The 17,824-nt window shown below is 37.9% G+C and overlaps 3 protein-coding genes across 8 annotated transcripts in view; 1 reads left to right on the top strand and 2 right to left on the bottom strand.

Moving 5' to 3' along the window:
• Positions 1-766: 766 nt before the first annotated feature.
• Positions 767-5,000, bottom strand: LOC111259413 (uncharacterized). The gene is made up of 5 exons (XM_022831408.2): positions 4,657-5,000; positions 3,808-4,067; positions 2,835-2,993; positions 1,916-2,163; positions 767-1,487 (listed from the first exon to the last, which is right to left on the bottom strand). The coding sequence occupies exons 1-5, from the start codon at positions 4,720-4,722 to the stop codon at positions 1,408-1,410; spliced, it is 813 nt and encodes a 270-aa protein (XP_022687143.1). The 5' UTR covers positions 4,723-5,000; the 3' UTR covers positions 767-1,407.
• A 454-nt stretch (positions 5,001-5,454) lies between these two features.
• Positions 5,455-15,379, top strand: LOC111259411 (uncharacterized). 5 transcript variants are annotated; one of them, XR_015310587.1, is made up of 7 exons: positions 5,750-5,903; positions 6,541-6,671; positions 11,956-12,121; positions 12,801-13,059; positions 13,488-13,543; positions 13,769-13,951; positions 14,449-15,379. XR_015310587.1 is itself a non-coding variant. In XM_022831406.2 (7 exons), the coding sequence occupies exons 1-3, from the start codon at positions 7,193-7,195 to the stop codon at positions 12,055-12,057; spliced, it is 639 nt and encodes a 212-aa protein (XP_022687141.2). In that variant the 5' UTR covers positions 6,686-7,192; the 3' UTR covers positions 12,058-12,121; positions 12,801-13,059; positions 13,488-13,543; positions 13,769-13,951; positions 14,449-15,379. The 5 variants fall into 5 exon arrangements, 4 of the variants coding, with proteins under 4 accessions (XP_022687140.1, XP_086824017.1, XP_022687141.2 ...); XM_022831406.2 differs by lacking the exons at positions 5,750-5,903; positions 6,541-6,671 and adding exons at positions 6,686-7,302; positions 8,037-8,528 and having other exon boundaries at positions 12,021-12,121; XM_086967892.1 differs by lacking the exons at positions 5,750-5,903; positions 6,541-6,671; positions 13,488-13,543 and adding exons at positions 6,686-7,302; positions 8,037-8,528 and having other exon boundaries at positions 12,021-12,121.
• A 1,584-nt stretch (positions 15,380-16,963) lies between these two features.
• The window catches only part of Polr1H (RNA polymerase I subunit RpI12), a 3,649-nt gene continuing 2,788 nt past the window's right edge, over positions 16,964-17,824 (bottom strand). For both annotated transcript variants that reach the window (XM_022831407.2, XM_086967893.1), the window contains exon 4: positions 16,964-17,748. In XM_022831407.2, coding sequence (XP_022687142.1) covers positions 17,539-17,748 — 210 coding nt within the window. In that variant the 3' untranslated portion in view covers positions 16,964-17,538. The remainder of the gene's footprint in view (positions 17,749-17,824) is intronic.

Below are 17,824 nucleotides of genomic sequence, written 5' to 3'. Positions count from 1 at the left end.
TATATTTATATAGCTGTTATGAACCCTATTTTGTGCTATTCACTGTGCGCCAAGCTAAAGATTGTCGCGTTTAGCTTTCATTGAGCAGAAAAACAGCTGAGATATTTTTTTTTAACAAATAATAGTAATATAGTTTGTGATATGTAGAAAATGTATGAAATGTGTTATTACATAAGACAAAGCAAATGCTCCTTCAAGAAGAAATGTCCCCTGGTTAAAGTATCGAAAGAATATAACCATTAACAATTATCTAGTTTTATCATACTTCTATAGCCATAGTTGTGAAAGCACAAATAAATAGCTCCAAGCTTATATATTAGATCAAACAGTTAGGACCTACAAATTCTTTATGAAGTTTATGTACGGCACAAGAAAGCGAACCAATTATTATCTCAGACTTATTAAAGCTAACTTATTCACGCAGTCCAATCACTGTATATCGGCTGTTATGTGCTTTCTAGAAAACAGAAATTCCATTCTTTGAAGCTTTGTATTGAAATTCAGCCAAAGCTGACCAACCACCCGAGGCCACACATCGTTTTATTTCTAGCCAGCTAAACAGATAGCGCCATACTTCTTGCGGACTTCAGCTTCCTGTAGAATAATTGCGCGAAAAATTACTATACTCTGAAACTTCCCTTATTGGAAGACGTGTTTAAAATCAAACATCTGTGTGTCCACTCAAGAAACATTTTTCGCATTAGAATTAAACAATAAGCACTTTACGGCATTCGACTGAAAGTAAGTTAACGGAAAACGTAGCGCAGAATGTACAATAAGAATGCCTTTATTGATGCTGCCTGTACATCGCCGCCCGATAAAATATCATCTAGTAATAAATGGCGAAGATCAAATAATTGATAAGCGACCATTTGTTTTTACAACGTATCCATATGGTAATATGAAATCATTATTGTTATAATGGTAAAGGTCTACCTTTGGCTAGTGACGAGTTATCACAGGAGGCCGGCCAATTCATTATCGTGTTTTTTGTTACGTGACACGTGACAGAATAAAACGCTGCTGGAACAAAACCATACGTACGCATCCTGTATGTGTTTGATGAAAATTGTCATGTATTTCAAGCTGCTGTTCACAAAAATGGCGCCACTTGATAATAAGGCGTTTGTCTAATAGGTTGAATGTTGAACTGCCAAATTGGCTTCACTACGATGCGTACTAGAATATCCAGTAGCTTTCAAATCATTATTCGTTGTATTGGTGTATAAATATTATAAATATATAATACAGATTTATGGTTCAAACAAAATCAGATCGACACAAAATTGGCGATCAATAGATAAATGCGTACGGCCGTCCAGTGGGGGCCGCGATATCAGTCAACATCGGGATCGGTCCTGCACGGACTATCTTTCTATATTTGAGCCGGGTTCCGAAGATGGTTTTTCAGAGGTTCCATAACGTAGCAAATAAGCATTTAGTACTTGCTGATACGGGAAAACAAGGCACAACGGATGGCACTCTTCCTGAAATTGATAATGAGGGATGTTCAACCGTCTACGGAAATAAGCAAATCTGTTTCAATCCAAGAAGATATTACAATATCTCCTTGTTGTTTGGCACTCACTTATTGGTATGTGCGCGATATTCCTCTGTAATTGTGTGTATTCGGTTAATATTAGCTTATATATGTTGAAGTACAAGATGCGATGAAGTATAAAGTGATAAAACTCAGTTGTATTTCGGTCAGCATCGAGTCGTTCTCAAGTTTACATAGGAAAATCCTATTTGTTTGAAGTTTAATGCTTTGCAGAATTATATCCGGCAGTTTAATAATGCATTTACTCATCTAGCAGCAGATACGACTATACGATAGGTACTTAGTTCTACTGAAAGTTGAAGCTAGCATTCATAGGAACAAAGAAAGGTTGTTGAAAAGAATCTGTTTAGATACCTGAAGACAATCCCGATTTGATGCCATCTTTGCGACATTCGTATACGAGCGGCAATGGAACAAGAGATGATTTGCTTGTACAAGGGTAACGGTGTGTATGCTGTTCTTCTTTCAAGTGACCTACTGCGTCCGAATTGGAGGTGAAGCATTGACCACACTCATTGCAGAAGATCCATCTGGAAACTCCATTTACGCCATGCTTCGCCAGATGATCGGCGAAAAGATTCGGCTCAAAGTATTCATGGCACCTAAATCCCATTCAAGTCAGAAGCACAAGCCGACGTCTTAGTAGATATAAACGAAACCCGAATAAAAGCAGTTAAGTAATTAGATAAATTACAAATAGATTTCAGATTAAATTGAACTTTGGCCAATTACTCAGCCTATAGGCAGAATCTAGATTCAATATATTGTTGGTCTGAAAAGTATCGAACCTCGAATATTGGACCACCGTGCATCGACAAGGTAATTGAGCTAAAAGTTTTCAATTGTCTGACGCGTGTTCATTAACTAGATGTACCCAATTAACACTGTAGATTTTTCTATACACGCGTTTATGCGTCATGCTCCGACAAAACAGGCCCATACATAGATGTCTTCATACCAATGAAAAGGTTACGACATCCGTAAAAGCAAACTTGAAGAAGGGAAGGGTCACTGGTACGGAAAGCTTCAGCCTTTAATTATGTGTATTTAGGCTGTTACATGTTGTATTTAACTAGCAATAGATACAGATGCTGATTCTATATCACCACAACGACTTTGTAGAAAGTGGATGGAAAAAAATATTTGATTGTTGTTAGGCTTTATGTTATCGATGCGAGAACTGATTAGCTCGCGGATAAAAAAGAAAACTACACAAACGATATAATGACATTAATAGTAATACTAAAAATTATTACTGTGAGATAATACCAACCGAATGCAGACGTATTGGCCATGATGGCCATATATTGAGTGGCTTGCAATGGCATGAAACGTATAGAACTGGCTATTGCAACAGCGGGTAATGACAAAGGTATCCGCGTGTTCGATTCGACAGTGCTGATATATGACCAGATCCGAGTTGAACTTCCGACTAGAGCGAAAGACAATGGACATCACACAGAATAGGTAAGTTAGTCGCGTACAGGTCTCCCTCTTGAACTTCATCTCTAGAGGTAGCTGCTTTGAAGCGAAAACAAGAAACTTACAAATTTCCTACTGATGAAATCGAGTTCTTTTTTTGTGGCTCGCTTTGCGAAATATATTTATACAGAAAAAAATGGGGCGAAAAAACTGCAGTGTTTATTATCTGAAAGATAGAGATAAAGACAAAATAAGAAAGGAAGTAATGCAAGTTAATAGGCATAAGGTATTGAAGGATATAGTGTTAGGTAATGTCAAGTCCAACCAGTAGACTTCAAATCGTCTTTTAGGTAGCAAATTACAGCGTTAAATAGGGAAAAACTTCCTGTCCGGTAAACAAATTAACAGCCACCACTTGGACAGAAAAATATGAAAAAACCGATGATATAGACAATATTTCAACATATAGAAATAATAAAATCGACGCTTTCGGAAGCCAACCTATTTTCTCATAACAGAAGTTTGCGCAAAGACCATCGGTGTCAACGATTTATTTAATCTATCACTAAGTTTCTATTTAATCCATCGGGAAGAACTGTTTCGATAACTCAAGAGTGTTCATTTTATTTTACATCTGTTACTGTGGCTGAAAAGTAAACTCTAGATAAAGTGAGGGTTTTTTTTCGTTTTTCTTACAAAAGACTTTTGCGCCTATAGATATGTTCCTTGCTATACCCTACGCCCGTTGTGCATGCGTGTGATGACGCTTCTCAGCATCGAGTCAAGTTACTGCAAAAGGCTAAAAGACGCGGTGTAATACCGACCCACAGTCGCTGCACTTGATCTCTTTTTTTGCACGGGAGAAACGAACCGTGTCTTGAGTCGGTGTATTAGGTAGATTCTCGAGGTTCGAGTCACCTTTGTCGGTAACTTTCATGAAATGTATCGGAAATAAGGAGACTCGACTAATTCGTCCTGGCTTTTTACTTTTGCTACGCAGTTGATCGGACATTGAATTGGGTATGGAATTGACAACACGCGTATGGTCGACACTGTTCCTGTGCAGAATCTTTCTCCACCAGCCCTGAAAGGCGACAACAACAAAGGCTAGAATAGCTCAGTTCATAGAAATACTGCATCAGGAAACACTGAGCTTATTTTGGGCAGTCCATGTACCGTGACTAACTCAACCAACATGTCATCGTACGTACTGTCTTAAAAAAAAGTTACGTGATAAACGTTTTTGCTACTGAACATTGTATTTAGTATATTTTTATTTTTGCCTTAATTCGAGCGGAGCGATCTAAATTATTTTATTTACTTGAGATACTGAGAGCATCGTTTCTATATCCTGCTTGATTTCTGGTCGACTCCCATGTTGATATAGCGAGCCCGCATATATTCGCAGTAGCATGTATATGGGCCTAGCTATTGTTCGTTTTACAATGGAAAAATGTTTAATAACATCTAAGCTAAGTCATGTAGTTCATCAATATTTGCTACACGGCTTAATTCCACTTTTACTACAAACTGTCTTGTCAGGCACTTAAATTAAAAGCCAGATCATTGGTTACATTTCATTGTTGTATCTGGCCTGTGGGACAACCAGTGAGCGATTCGGCCTCTCATTAAATTAGGACATTTCTAATAGAAAACCTAAGTTGCTCGCTCACCTTCGAAAAAAATCTGGATGACACGGCTGTGGGTGTAACCACCTGGTCAGGTATGGGCAGCACCATCTTCGTCAATTTTTGCTCGAACACTGTCTATCTATTTAATAACAGACACACTATCGATATGCAAGTTCAAATATGCGAGAGACAAACGAACTTTTTCGGTATGTCGGTTGTTAAACCAACTTTGTTTAATGGAGGCTGATGCCAAGATTTTCAAATTTAGCCTTTTCTTATTCAGGCAATGCACGAAAAAGCACAGCGGAGCGGACGCTTTGTGGTACTACTTCCTCATTTGCCGATAACAGTCTTCTTCTTGAGTGTGAATAAGCTGGTGTGGTCACGATATGTATGAAACATGACGTGTGAGACTGACGAATATTGCACGTTTTCTTGTAAGGACATAACCTATACTCTTTTATCAACGTAATGTAAGAAACGTAGCCGTCAAAGACAATTGCCGTACAAAAATCAACGAAACTATCCATTATAGTTTACGGTCACTTTTTCAAAATGTTTTTTAATGAGTCACTTAGTTAAGTTAGCGACAAGTAAACCTTATTCGTCAATACCAACTGTTAGTCAAAAACAGACCAGACGAAGCAATAAAACAGAAGCATGAGTACTATAAAATAGAGCTGATTTGAAAAACTGAACCCCGTTGCGAAAGTTAAGACATAATAATCAAAGTTCATAAATATACCTTAACTTGCATTTTTTGTTCCTAGAACAAATTTTCTAATGGGCTTCAATGGTGATAAAATCTAACTTTGTTTCTCTATTTATTCTTTATCGGGCGTATTTCATTTGACAAAAGTACCAAAAAAAGTCTACTTTTAAAACTAATAAACCGCTCGATATATGTGACTTTAGATCATCATTAGCTTCAGTGCGCTTCCTTCAAAACTTCCTAAGCATTTAGATTGGACCTTATACGTTTTGTGGCCCAAAAAAAGGTTTATTATCATCGATAAGAGAACGCATAAAATGCAGGTAGATAGATTTTATTTGAAAATCCCGCCAATGCCGGAACCACGAAAAGCTGCCACAGGTATTAGGGGCCCGACACATATACATATAGTCGTGGGTGAATTTATGCGAAAGCAAGCATGTACGCAAGTAATAGCAAATGGATTTAAGAGATCCCTTTTGGTTTTGCTTTTGTAGCAAATGCGGTGATTTTCAAGAGCAGAAAGGTCATTTAGGCTCATGTGGGCATATCATTTGTACCGGATGCTTCATTCCTGGTAAGTACCATCAACCTTCTTATCCATAAGCTTGCTTACTGCTTGTAAGATGTACCGTTGTTTTCTAGAGGAATATAGATTTCGGTTGAAATTATCTGAGCACGAGCCTGAAAACGGATTTTTAACACTTAAGTGTTCGCTTTGAATTGATTTGTTTGCTTGTTTATTTTCAACTCTTGATGTTAACGCTTGTTCTTGGAGAATAATTTCACTAATAGCAATAATAAATTGTCATATAAGCAATTCGTTCAGAAGCGGTCAAGCAAGGGATGTTTTTTCGCATATGATAAAAGAATCAGACGGAGGCTTGGTTATAAACTGATGGAAAATACAATGAAGGCACGATTATGCTGCTTCCAAATTGGCCTTTCTGTTAGAACGCACCGATAACTGATCTGCACTCAAGCTCGAGGGGAGAATTCGGCGTAAGTGTATCAAAAGAAATGCTTGCTGATTCCGCTAACCTGGGCGTTCTAAGCATGGCAAGAACATGATATGTGGAAAACTGTGTACATATGAAACTCGATTCGATACAAACAACAACTATTAGTTGAGAGTCGTAACTCTGCGTTTGGAAAACGCCGAAATAGGTAGCGATTTTTAAAGCACAGCATTACTAATGTGCGGTTATGAATAGTTTCAGGTGATAACAATGGCATCACAAAATGTCCAATATGTAATAGTTCCGCTAACTTCTTGCCTGTCTCTGACCGGAAGGTATTTCGATTCTTCAAAGAGGTTAAAAAAAGTCTAAGCGAATGGACTGCGGTAAGAAAACTTCAAAGTCATTGTAAAATCAGATACTAATTCATAAATCAATCGTGGCCTTGACGCGCACCAATAAAAGGCATGTTGAAGTCGTGTTATTTTCTTTTCGGTGCGATTTGTTGCTATATTCTTTAAAAATCAGCACGAACATGCGTTTAGTTGCACGTTCGTAGCAATAAATAATCTCCATATCATCAAGTGTCTGATTTAGTTCCGGGCTTCAACTTTACGTAGTTATGCTTGGTAAGTTGATGATTTCAATTAAGGATCTGTGATTGTGTGACGAATAGCGTGAGCTTACTCATATTGCTTGGTAGATTTATGTGAACAATCGCCGGAAGCTAGCTAGATTGTCCGTCCGTATGAGTAGAAATTCATGGTCTGGTATACAAGGTCTTATGTGCAAAGAATTGTCAAAAAATACGAACATGCTAGTTAGTTCTGATCAACTTTCATGTTGTTTTTTCTAAGCAACTTAGTTGGAAAAATATCAACACCAAGTTGATTTTTATTACCACCGTATGCAAGGAGAGAAATTACGGAGATTGTATAGAAAGATCGAAAGCAAATCACTGCAGCTCGAGACGCTCAAGAATACCTTTAACAATGTGGTGGCCACAATGGCTAAACGGTGAGCACCGAAAAGCCATGTCAATTTTTAGTACAATAGTCTAGAGAGGTCGAGCTTAGGAAGATAAACTGTACTGCACTAGATTCTATGAAAGTATTGTCCAAGAATCAAACAAGTAGCTGTTAGAGAAATATCGAGATCGCAAATAAGGTTAAAAGAATAATTTTTTTTTGTAAGTATTTTGCGCAGTATATATTTATTGTACAAGTAATAAGCACCCGGGTAATAATGATGTCGATAATGAATTAAAACGATGTTGCATTGTTGATACGCCCACGTGTTAAATTTGTAACCACACACACACACACACACATATATATATATATATATATATGTCAGCACTTGCTTGTCTATCAGATTCTACTATAAGGAAACCCGATAAGTACCAGTAATTTTCACTTGTTACCTGAATATATTGGTCATTCTCAAGACATTATACGCTGACAGTGGCAATGAGCACCGAGCTCTAACCTAAAAAGTCGTAGTTCAGTAATAACGAGTATGAAACTATTTGAATTATTAAGTACGCCTATTAAGCTCATCCGTGGAATACCAGATCGGAGTCTGGCGACCCCATATCGTACAATAGTGGCGCACGAGAATGAATCGAGGATCTGTCATCCAATTACAATATCTCAGGGGGATAACGACGACAGTCTTAACGTAATTGACAATCAATTGCCCACGACTATCTCCAAAAGACGGCTAACACAACAATTTTCTCCTTTTGAAAGTGACCGACACGATGTGGAAACCTATGGCAAGAGAACTCCGAAACAGCACTCTGGGGCTCGGGAAAAACCCCGAATTCACCAACAAAGTACGACACAAGGCATTGGACATAGGGAACAAATTCAGTTGCGGAATACATTTGAGTACGATTCTCTCAAAAAAACACTAGGCTCAGATAACGTCCGTACAAATACGACCAGTAACGGTACTGAACGTAACCGATCTCGGAAGTACGTTGATACGCCACGCCCTCGTTTACTCAATTTTCGATATGACTCAGGCTCTATGTTTACACAGAGCTCTCGAGCAGCGGTTTCAGTAGCTGACACTGCAGCTAAGCGGCGCAATCAGGCCGATAATCTGATTAGTTCCAGTAATCAAGCAGTTGATAACGGCCAGCCTGAGCGTATACTAATGGGCCCCCAATATGCGCGCGCAAATGTTACTGGCAAGAAATTTCATCAACACAAGACTGGAATACGCACCCCGAAGACGTAAGTAACTCGGCTACCTATAAAATAATATACACAACGTAGTCGTACTCTTCGGTCGAAAACGTGATTTTGCTGTAGCTATGGCAAAGAAGCTGGCAGTAACCTTAAGATTTTGCTTGGTTTATAAGGAGTTGTTAGTGCTCAGTTTTATTTCTAAAACTCTGAATTCCCTCTACGCGAATGTGGTACATTTTTAACCGATCTTATTTACAACACGCTGTAACAAAGTGCTACATGACATGTTTTTTTTTCGTTTCACTCGATCTGCTAAAATCTGTATGGATCTTATCTTTTCAATGATGCATATACAAGGAGAAAAGATGTAATCTTCAAAAGGAATTTAGGAAGGGACAACCAGGGGAAAGGCGACCTGAACAGAGGTGGCGGTCATAAAAAACAAAACAGGAAGTTTATGTTAACGTCCCGCTTCCAAACAGAATCAGATCTAACCATAGTGACCTACAATCATTATCTTCTTCAAAGTCAATACCGAATTCTCTTGAAGTACACACAATTGTCGATACTGGTAATGAAGCGCACCAAGCCGTAAAGGTGGCCGTTAGTGTGAGTAAAAAAAAATACGCAAGGGATGTCGACTCCCAAACGCACCAACGAGGCAAGTTGAGTACTTTCAAGGATTACAATGCATCCACTGGATTTTCTTTGTGCTGTGACTTTTGCCTAATGCGAGTAAGCTTCAATCAAAAGTAGCGCAAATTAATACGTCAGTGATCAGTTGTAATTTCGATAAAGTACAATACATCTGTGTGTTAACGCAAATAGTTTTTCTTAGCTCTTTTTGCAGGGGCAAACAAAAAATGTTAACTTCGCAATGATAACAAAACAGAATTCACGATATTTGCATTCTAATACAGTATTTTTGAATAACTTAAGGCTGATGTTTGATATGACTATTTATGATTAGCTCTATGACAAAGTAAGTTAACGATGCTAGTAAACCCGTATTAAACGGATTCCAAGAAAATTCATCGAAATTGTTTGTCTTCTAGGGGTCTCATCCACTAACGTATTGGAATAGGTTAACTACGAAGTTGTCAGGCCTCCTAGCGACTATGCAAGAGCACTGATGTTTTTTTTTAGATTTATGCTAGAAAAACGTATTTTAATGTACACAAAATAAATTTGATAGCAATAATATGTTTCCATGAAACCATTCAAACCAGTCAACCAAGAAATGAGATATTAGTCGGAATAGTGTTTTGCATGCGTTTTATTTTGGTTACCAGGAAAAGGTACGACAAATCGCAGGAGAAACTTGTTTCGTTAGGAGCCAGGAGCGGCAAAATAGACCCTAATAGAACCGATCTTATTCTCATGGGCACCCCAGCACGCTGTAGCTATCCTCCGCAGTTCGAAGGGACGTCTAGTAACCGAAAATTACAGAGTGTTTGCAAGTATGCGTCTCGTGCAGAGGCAGGGTACATTTTCCAGGATCAAAGGCTTGTTTTACCTTACGAAAAAGAAACAGACCATTATAAGCGGTCCACTTCTTTGAGTAATAACTACACTTCTAGTGATACACGACGACAATTCCCTTGTCAGGGTGAACAAATGTTTCAAGCAGCAGACCACCCTGATCGATCGGCCTCAGTGACGTCTATTTGTAGTAGAATACAACGAAATTTTCATGGAGCTCAACGCAGTAACTACGGAAACCAGTTTGTTTCTATTGAGGGTCAACGACGGCATAACTTTTCTCATTATACCAAAGGCCTGACATCATTGTGTTCCAGGATCAGCCCATATCCTAATGTCTATGCTCCGAAAACGTCACTAACACCTAACAAAAAGAGCCTCGCTAATAATGCGTTTTTAAAACCGCAAACGCCTTCGTATACAATGTCGGGAGAGACTAATAACACGCCCTGGCCAATGACCTACTCTAAAAAACCAGCTTTCAGTTTGACCAGAGCCACTAGGAAACACAAGGTGTCAGAGAGTCGAGCACGAGACAGGCAAGAGCTAAATATAAAAAGTGACACATCAAGGCAAGATCCCTTCAAAACAATACTTAGATCAAAGTACTTCAGTACAAGTTAGGGGAACAAACGGCTGTCCAAGAAAGCCAAAGATTATCCATAAGCTATTTAAACTGAACTCCACGATATCGCAGATCAAGTCCAGCCAACTGGTTCGATTGATCAAAAAAATAAATTATAACTAGTATATTTCTTTCTACGTTTTTCCTTTGATAAAATGTTTCTTTATTTTCAGGAAGTTTAATTGGCAGATAAATCTGATATAGTTTGCGTTCATTTATTTATAAATCTACCTTTGTTTTGTTTATTTAGGCATGATGAAAAATGTTAACAACAAATATTGACAATGTGCCCCAAGAAATAGGAACCATGCAGTGATAATTATAAAAATATCGCAATTTTCAAAAATTTCTCTCGCTTTTGCTTTAGGCATGTTTTTCTTACAAACTACGTTTAGTATTGTTCATTCGATATTCCGATATCTTTTTTTTTATTGTTTCATATCGTACTCAAAGCCCTAGTACCACACGAGGTTTTTATCTGGGGACTTTAATTATTTTGAGCAAATAATGTATGATTTGGACAGAAAAATCTAAAATCTGAAGTACGCAAATTTCGTTTTTTTTTCAATATATTAAGATGAACGAACTAATTACAAATAGTAATTAAGATGTACCGAAGTAAATAAGTTACAATACATCTCAGAGTGTATATTTAAACACATGTCAACATTAATCACCATTAGATTTACATACCTAGATAAGCATAGGTTACGTGTTTACAGAGCTAATAGAAGAAATAGCAAAGAAGAATATTTTTAAAGAATCTGAAGAATGTTATTTCGTCTCAAGCTGAGTCACTGCCAATTTTATCAGGTATTGACTTTGCTGAATTTTCTGTGACTGCTTGTTTATGCTATGAAACTAACCTTGAGCGTCACACAATCATAAATAAAATAATATGTTTCTAAATGATTTAATTTCAAAAGTAGTGTGTGGTAAATGTTATTATCAACTTAGCTACAAGAAATAGATCATCGATCTCTTATACTATTCAGCAAGCTCCGTTGTGTATCTCATATACAGTAGGTTTAGACATTTCACTGTTTATGGTGAGCACTGCGTAAGACTTGATAGAAAGTATGTCCGAGTTAAGTAGAGTTATCGTATGAACCTGGATGCATAACACAAGGGTAAAATTGATGCCCCTTGTATACTTTCCCCCTGTCACTCTTTCGGGGATTTCTCGTACCATTGCATTCCGATATATCTTGCCCGATTATGCTGTTACAAAACAAATTACAAATGTAGAAGAAAAATCAGTCTAATATAATGTAGGAAGTTCGCCAAATGTGTCGTAAATTGCAACCCTGATATTTGAATTTCGCGGGATCAGAGTGGAAAGGGCAGATGATTTTCTCCTTACAGGCAAGCTGCTGAAAGGATATGTTCTGCGTCTAGTTTACGTCTGCACCATTTGTGCTTCCTTTTAGGTGCCGATCGTTGTGCAGGAGAGGCCGTATCGCGTAGTTGATTGTACGACTAACCGGCTCTGTTGCGACCATTTGCATCATCACAGTGTTATAGAATCGTGGTAAGTTGCAATGTTAAACATCGTTAATGTTCGCCATTGATGCGTGCTTATGCAGGGATGGTTTCTCGACTTTTGTTCGAGGTTTGGGATCCCAGTTTACACAAGCTGCTGCCATTAACTGCCCATTCTACTAAATACCGGTGGATATCGTTGGTGCACCACGTGCAGCTATCGAGCTAGGTACCGTAACCAATCTGGCTCAGTTATGGAGTCAGAAAATGGTAGAAGCTGCACGATTTGTCAAAAACACTTCATTTAATTACAGACGTAGTAAAACAGGGATATGCTGTGCTCTACACAGATTCTATGTACCGCGGCAACACCAGATTCAGAACTCCCACTGATTTCTGACTTAACAAAATGGCTCGAGCCATAATGACTAGTACTAGCCAGTGCCAAGTGCCAGGGCTGCTTTGGCATTTATTTGACTGTGATGTCCTGTTTGTGCTTTCACCCTGGTGAGATTCGACATCACGGCGGTCTCAAAACACCCAAAATTTGAGGATAATTCGATTTGCTGATACTGAATGGTTACAATGGAATTGATATCTATATCTGGTATTTGTTGGGCGACTTGGATTCGCTGAGACTCGTTTTCTAACATCGACTATGAATGATATGTTGTTGGCTTCTCCTGTTTTATAATGCTTACATGATTCATAATCCGTACGGTATTTAGACTTGTGCGCACCTGTGGACCCATTGGTGGACAAGAAATGACGGCGAGTACTGTCTTCACGCCGGCGTACCTGCCTCGTTTCCCTGATGGCTCTGTACCAGAAAGCACCAACCGGTGCAGAAGCTTATGGAATCAATGGCAATTTGCCCGTAATTTAAACTGGGGCAACACCTGGAAACGGTGTCGTTCGGCTGGTGGCTACACGCGGCCTTGGAGAACTTGGATAACGCGAAAATCGTGCCAGCTGCCCATATAGTTGGTAAGTTACCATAAATGAACCAACGTTGACTCTCGTTGCAGTTCGCATTACGTAATGCCCACAGCATATATAAAGATGTCACAGCTGATTAGCTTTAAGCGAGCAGAGTATTGATCATTGTCAACCTTAATTTTGCCATGCGCAAGTTGTTTTTGTTCCGAAGTTCATCTTCTAGTATGCGTTACCTATATTTATCTATTCCTTTAGCTTAGGAGATGTGTGAATTATGTAAGCTCGCCCTGATGAGATCTACTTCACGACGGTCTTCAGACACCCAACAAGTACTGGATGACAAACGAAGTAGCTGAGTTGTACCTTGGTAGTTAGGTACTGGTTTGCAATTAACAGGCCTACATTTGTTACCAACATAGGCAAATATTTACAGTTAGTTTTGCTTTTGGTGTTTTATTGGTCTGGTTTTCTGATAGCCAATTAATATCCTCGCTGCGTTGTCAAAGCCGCCATATCAGTGTTCTACATGCAGGTAAGTTTTCACTGAAACAGTTGTAACATAAGAAAGAAAACAATTCTGTGAACTTGTTTCGTTCGATTATCATTTGCTGTGATGATCTACACAGACCTGTTCCGATATTACTGAGGACAGTTTAGGTAATTCTTCTGATTACAATGAATCATAAAATTAAAGTACACTTTCATCACGCGTGTTAACGATTTTTCAACTAATACTACTATTGCTTAATTGCTCTAGGTGCATCAGCAAATCGTACTTTGGAGGCAGTACTCCTGACCTATCGATTGGACATACACCTCCTAACAAATGCGTAACAGGGGTTGAACGTGACATGTGATCTGATCAAAGATATTAGTCTTTGAAAGCAAGCACGAACGAGATCACTGCATTACCCCACCAAGAAAAAACGGTTCAATACAGGTAATCTATGCTCATTGCTCCGTGTAACTGTTCGTATTTCTTCAGATGTTAAGCCCTTCCAGGATATTCGTACATGGTCGGGTTCAAGCCCTGAAGTAAAGAAATGTTGCTCCACGTCAGGGACGATACCCCTATGATCGGTATTGTCTCCAGGTTTGCGAGCCATAATGTTTAGTTCTTGCTATTGCTTTTTTTATCGATATTCAATATATGCATTTTACAATGCCTTGGGTTACGCGCCATAATACTTTCCAACTAAGTGTATACACAACCCGTCCAAGTAACACAATGAGTCAAAAAGCCGGCCATGTGTTTCGATCTTTGAAGCACGTGGTGGCAGCGGGCGGTAATAATGATCCCGAGATATCACTGAACGCTCTAGAATAGATAGAGCTGAACGTGGTATAACGGAACATTTCATTGTACCGCATAAATATACTCAAATATAATAATATGGATGTTTATATACTAACGACAAAAATGATTTTGATTTACAGGTACTCTACCGTTGACTCAATGGACCAGGCACGTTGTTCTAGCAGATATTAAACTGTTGCAAGCAAATCCGGCAACGGACTTTTAATATTTATCTATGAATTAAATAAAATTTTCGAAATTAATTAAAATTCGAAAACCAATGTGCAGTGATCAAGACGTTGGATTCATTTGTAATAGCCTAATTAGTGGGTTATAGAGTAATAATATAGTAGAGTTAATTAATGGGTTGATTTTGTAACTAAACACAGAGAGATTCAGCAGGCATATGTTGAAGTCCTCTGTTATCGATAACTGTAAGCTGATGGAGCCTCGTCAGGACATAATGAAGGCTGACATCTGTCGAAGATGGTGAAATAGGTGAAACGAGGTTACCACAAGAGCTTAAATGAAAGTCTCTGAATATGCGAACTTTTAAGCAGACATAGCATAGACATATACGAATGCATCATAGTACTACTTTTTAGGATTTTAACAGTAGTAATCTTTTCGACCCCTTGGATAGTCACCTAATGCGACACGTGTTACGGCTGATATCTACAGATCTTTGGAAATCCCGTGTTGTCTCAGTTTGTGTAGGTAAGCACCACAAGGTTGCCAATTTTATTTAATAGACATTGCCTGTTTCGTAATTAGTAAGCAGGTGGTCTATTGACACGAGACATTTGTAGTACGCGCATTTGATAGTTAACAGGATAACGAGTTTGCAATGCTTCACGCATTAGAAGTCAAGGGATTGGAGTAGCGCGAAATCAAGCAGTAATGCCAACAATGCGGTGTACGTGATAAGTACGCCATCAAAAGGACAGTGCGATTTGAAATGTGGATGTGTCGTGGCGTCTTCAATAAATGTACTCATTTATTTCTTATGCGATCATTGTCAATGGTAGTAGTAAATAAAGCCCATTTTGCGTATTCACGGTTCTATTGATATTATATTGTTTCTTTAATTTAAATCTGTATGGAAACTTTTACTCTATTTTTCCAATTGGAGCCTTCAGTTGAAAATAATGCAGTAATGGCATTACCATATAAGCCTAGCCTAACGAATAAGTTCGTTAGGCTAGACTTGTAAAGTCAGTAAGTATCAAGCCTCTAGCTTAATAAGTTGTACCAAAATGTAAAACTTGTTTATCCGCTTCTAAGGAAGTGAAGTACCATAATTTGCATGGAAAATTAAGTAGGTATGATAAAAACGATCTTTTATGCAGTAAGGAAGTAAAAAAGTCCTCACTTATATTTTCCATTGAAAAATTCAATTCTGAAATGTAGGAGACTAACTAAATACTTCATACGCTTCAGCGTATCAATAATGAAACGAATGCATATAATGTATCAAAATTTTTTTTACCCTCAATGGTTTAAAAGTTCTACAAATCTTTAAATTACATAAAATCATCCAAGTAACTCAATGTATTCAGTCAAGCCGATACTGTACCGGGTAAAGACTATAAACCAACACCTATTAGGTCTTCTTATATACGATAAGAAAACAGTTAATGAGCTTCAATGATCTAGCCTAACCTAATTCTAATGTTCTAATGAAATGAACGCGCAGTATCCCTCAAAATATTATCAGTGACATTTGTTCCATGCTATTAACATACTTTATCACAGATATGATCGAAGAAATAATTCGTATTTATTTACCATATTCGGTTTTGTGTAGGTCACTTACTTTTCTTTACCCGCTGAAGTCGCTGAATTTTGCGCCGCAGTTGTTGCTATAGATTTGGTTATTCTACAAAAACTAAAGGCCTTTATTTAACATGCCTTTCTCGATTAGTTTTATTATTTTACAGATATTTTTATTTGTCATAGTGCGCTCTTTATTCAGTCAGTGCCAGTTCCATTACTATTCGTTATCCTACGGTGTTTTATTGCAATGGTTACGTTTGTGCACTGGTGAAGCGAACACAGAGTCAAAAAATGGGAAACGTCATTATTATCAGTTTCGCACATAATGTCAAAATCAATATGCTAAATAGGTTCCTACTTAACGTGGAATACATTGATGCTGCAGTACGAGTCCTGCCAAGCATAAAGCCCATGCGAAAGTTAAATCTTAATGTTGTTTATATTTATGCCGGTCAATAAGCGTTACATTTTATACGGGATGGCATAACGAATGCTTACAATGTATCATTATGTTGGAAGATGTCTTTTTCTGGTAGTATACATAACTATAGTGTTTTACCTCATATTTCTGGATAGTTTCCACTGTGAGATGGTGGACATATGCACGAAATTCCTTGGTATCGATGAAAATATTGAAGAGTGTAACTAGCTTTTGAGTGAGGAAATTTCTCGCTAAAAGGACTACTCGCCATAACCTTTGTGTAAAAAATTCTGTAGATCTTAGGATTCATGTAGTGATATTTGTAAATCAAATCACAATACTCTCGAATTTGACGTATTGCGGATTATGCATATCTGCTACTAAAACCTTATCGGTGTACTCACTAACGTTTTAATGTACGCTCGATAAACAAGAACAACGTAAAAAAGAACAAATCCTTGGGGATAGATCAGGGATAGATTTTATTCTCACGTTACGGTGAAGCATTTTATTACAAATAAGATGTATTTCAGAGCAGCTGGAGGTGACAGCAAATGGCAGGGCAAAGCACATCATAGAAGTTGACAGATTTCAGTTAAGTTTAACTTAAGTTAAAAGGAAATGCTAGCTTAAGGAAAAAAGATATCTGTATGCTGATGTGCATCAAATCTGGTCAATTCATCTTGTACTGTTGGAATGCACCGACATAGACGTTATATACGATCTTCGTACAAACAATACGTCAGAAAAAGTTAAATGTGTAATTTGTGAATGATGAAATTGAAATAAAAAAACACTTATCATTTTCAAGTAAACTTCGTTGGAACTTGACAGTAATTCGTGTGTTTTTTAAGTGATTACATAGGACTATGTAAATTAAAATTAACTAAGTGAATCACTTAACAGATATCTAAACATGGACTTCCGTAGTTCTTCATACAATCTCTAAAATGCTGCCATGGAGCCTGGCATCGATTGACTTATCTTTTTTTCAACGCATTTATCGACTATTGTCTAGATATATATAAATTATTTAGGAATTTTCATTCTCTTGATGTCCGCAGTCTGGACAAGAGTAGAATATCGTCTGGCCTTCATCCGCGCTACGTGTCTGCAAGGTGGCATAGGTCATTCCCTCGCGACCACAGTTTGTGCAGATTCTGTCCACACTAGGGCCATCTCCAGCACTACTTAGTTCCTTCTGTGCAGCGCCTTTCAGAGCGGTCTCACGATCGTTAAAGATCTAAAATGATCACAAAACAACGGCACATGCATTTTTCATATGACTAGAAGGATACAACTGTTAGAAAGTAAGAAAC

The sequence above is a fragment of the Varroa jacobsoni genome, unplaced genomic scaffold (assembly GCF_002532875.2).
Source record: "Varroa jacobsoni isolate VJ856 unplaced genomic scaffold, vjacob_1.0 scaffold_330, whole genome shotgun sequence".
NCBI lineage: Eukaryota > Metazoa > Arthropoda > Arachnida > Mesostigmata > Varroidae > Varroa > Varroa jacobsoni.
This window is presented reverse-complemented; position numbering and strand designations above follow the sequence as displayed.

Coding starts and splice junctions, on each gene's coding strand:
- LOC111259413 (XM_022831408.2), bottom strand. CDS start 4,722: ATGGTGCTGCCCATACCTGACCAGGTGGTTACACCCACAGCCGTGTCA. Junction 4,068..4,656: donor CATCCAGATTTTTTTCGAAG/GTGAGCGAGCAA, acceptor GTCGCCTTTCAG/GGCTGGTGGAGAAAGATTCT. Junction 2,164..2,834: donor GGCCAATACGTCTGCATTCG/GTTGGTATTATC, acceptor AATGGGATTTAG/GTGCCATGAATACTTTGAGC.
- LOC111259411 (XM_086967891.1), top strand. CDS start 7,193: ATGCAAGGAGAGAAATTACGGAGATTGTATAGAAAGATCGAAAGCAAA. Junction 7,303..8,036: donor GTGGCCACAATGGCTAAACG/GTGAGCACCGAA, acceptor TCCTTTTGAAAG/TGACCGACACGATGTGGAAA. Junction 8,529..9,775: donor GGAATACGCACCCCGAAGAC/GTAAGTAACTCG, acceptor TTTGGTTACCAG/GAAAAGGTACGACAAATCGC.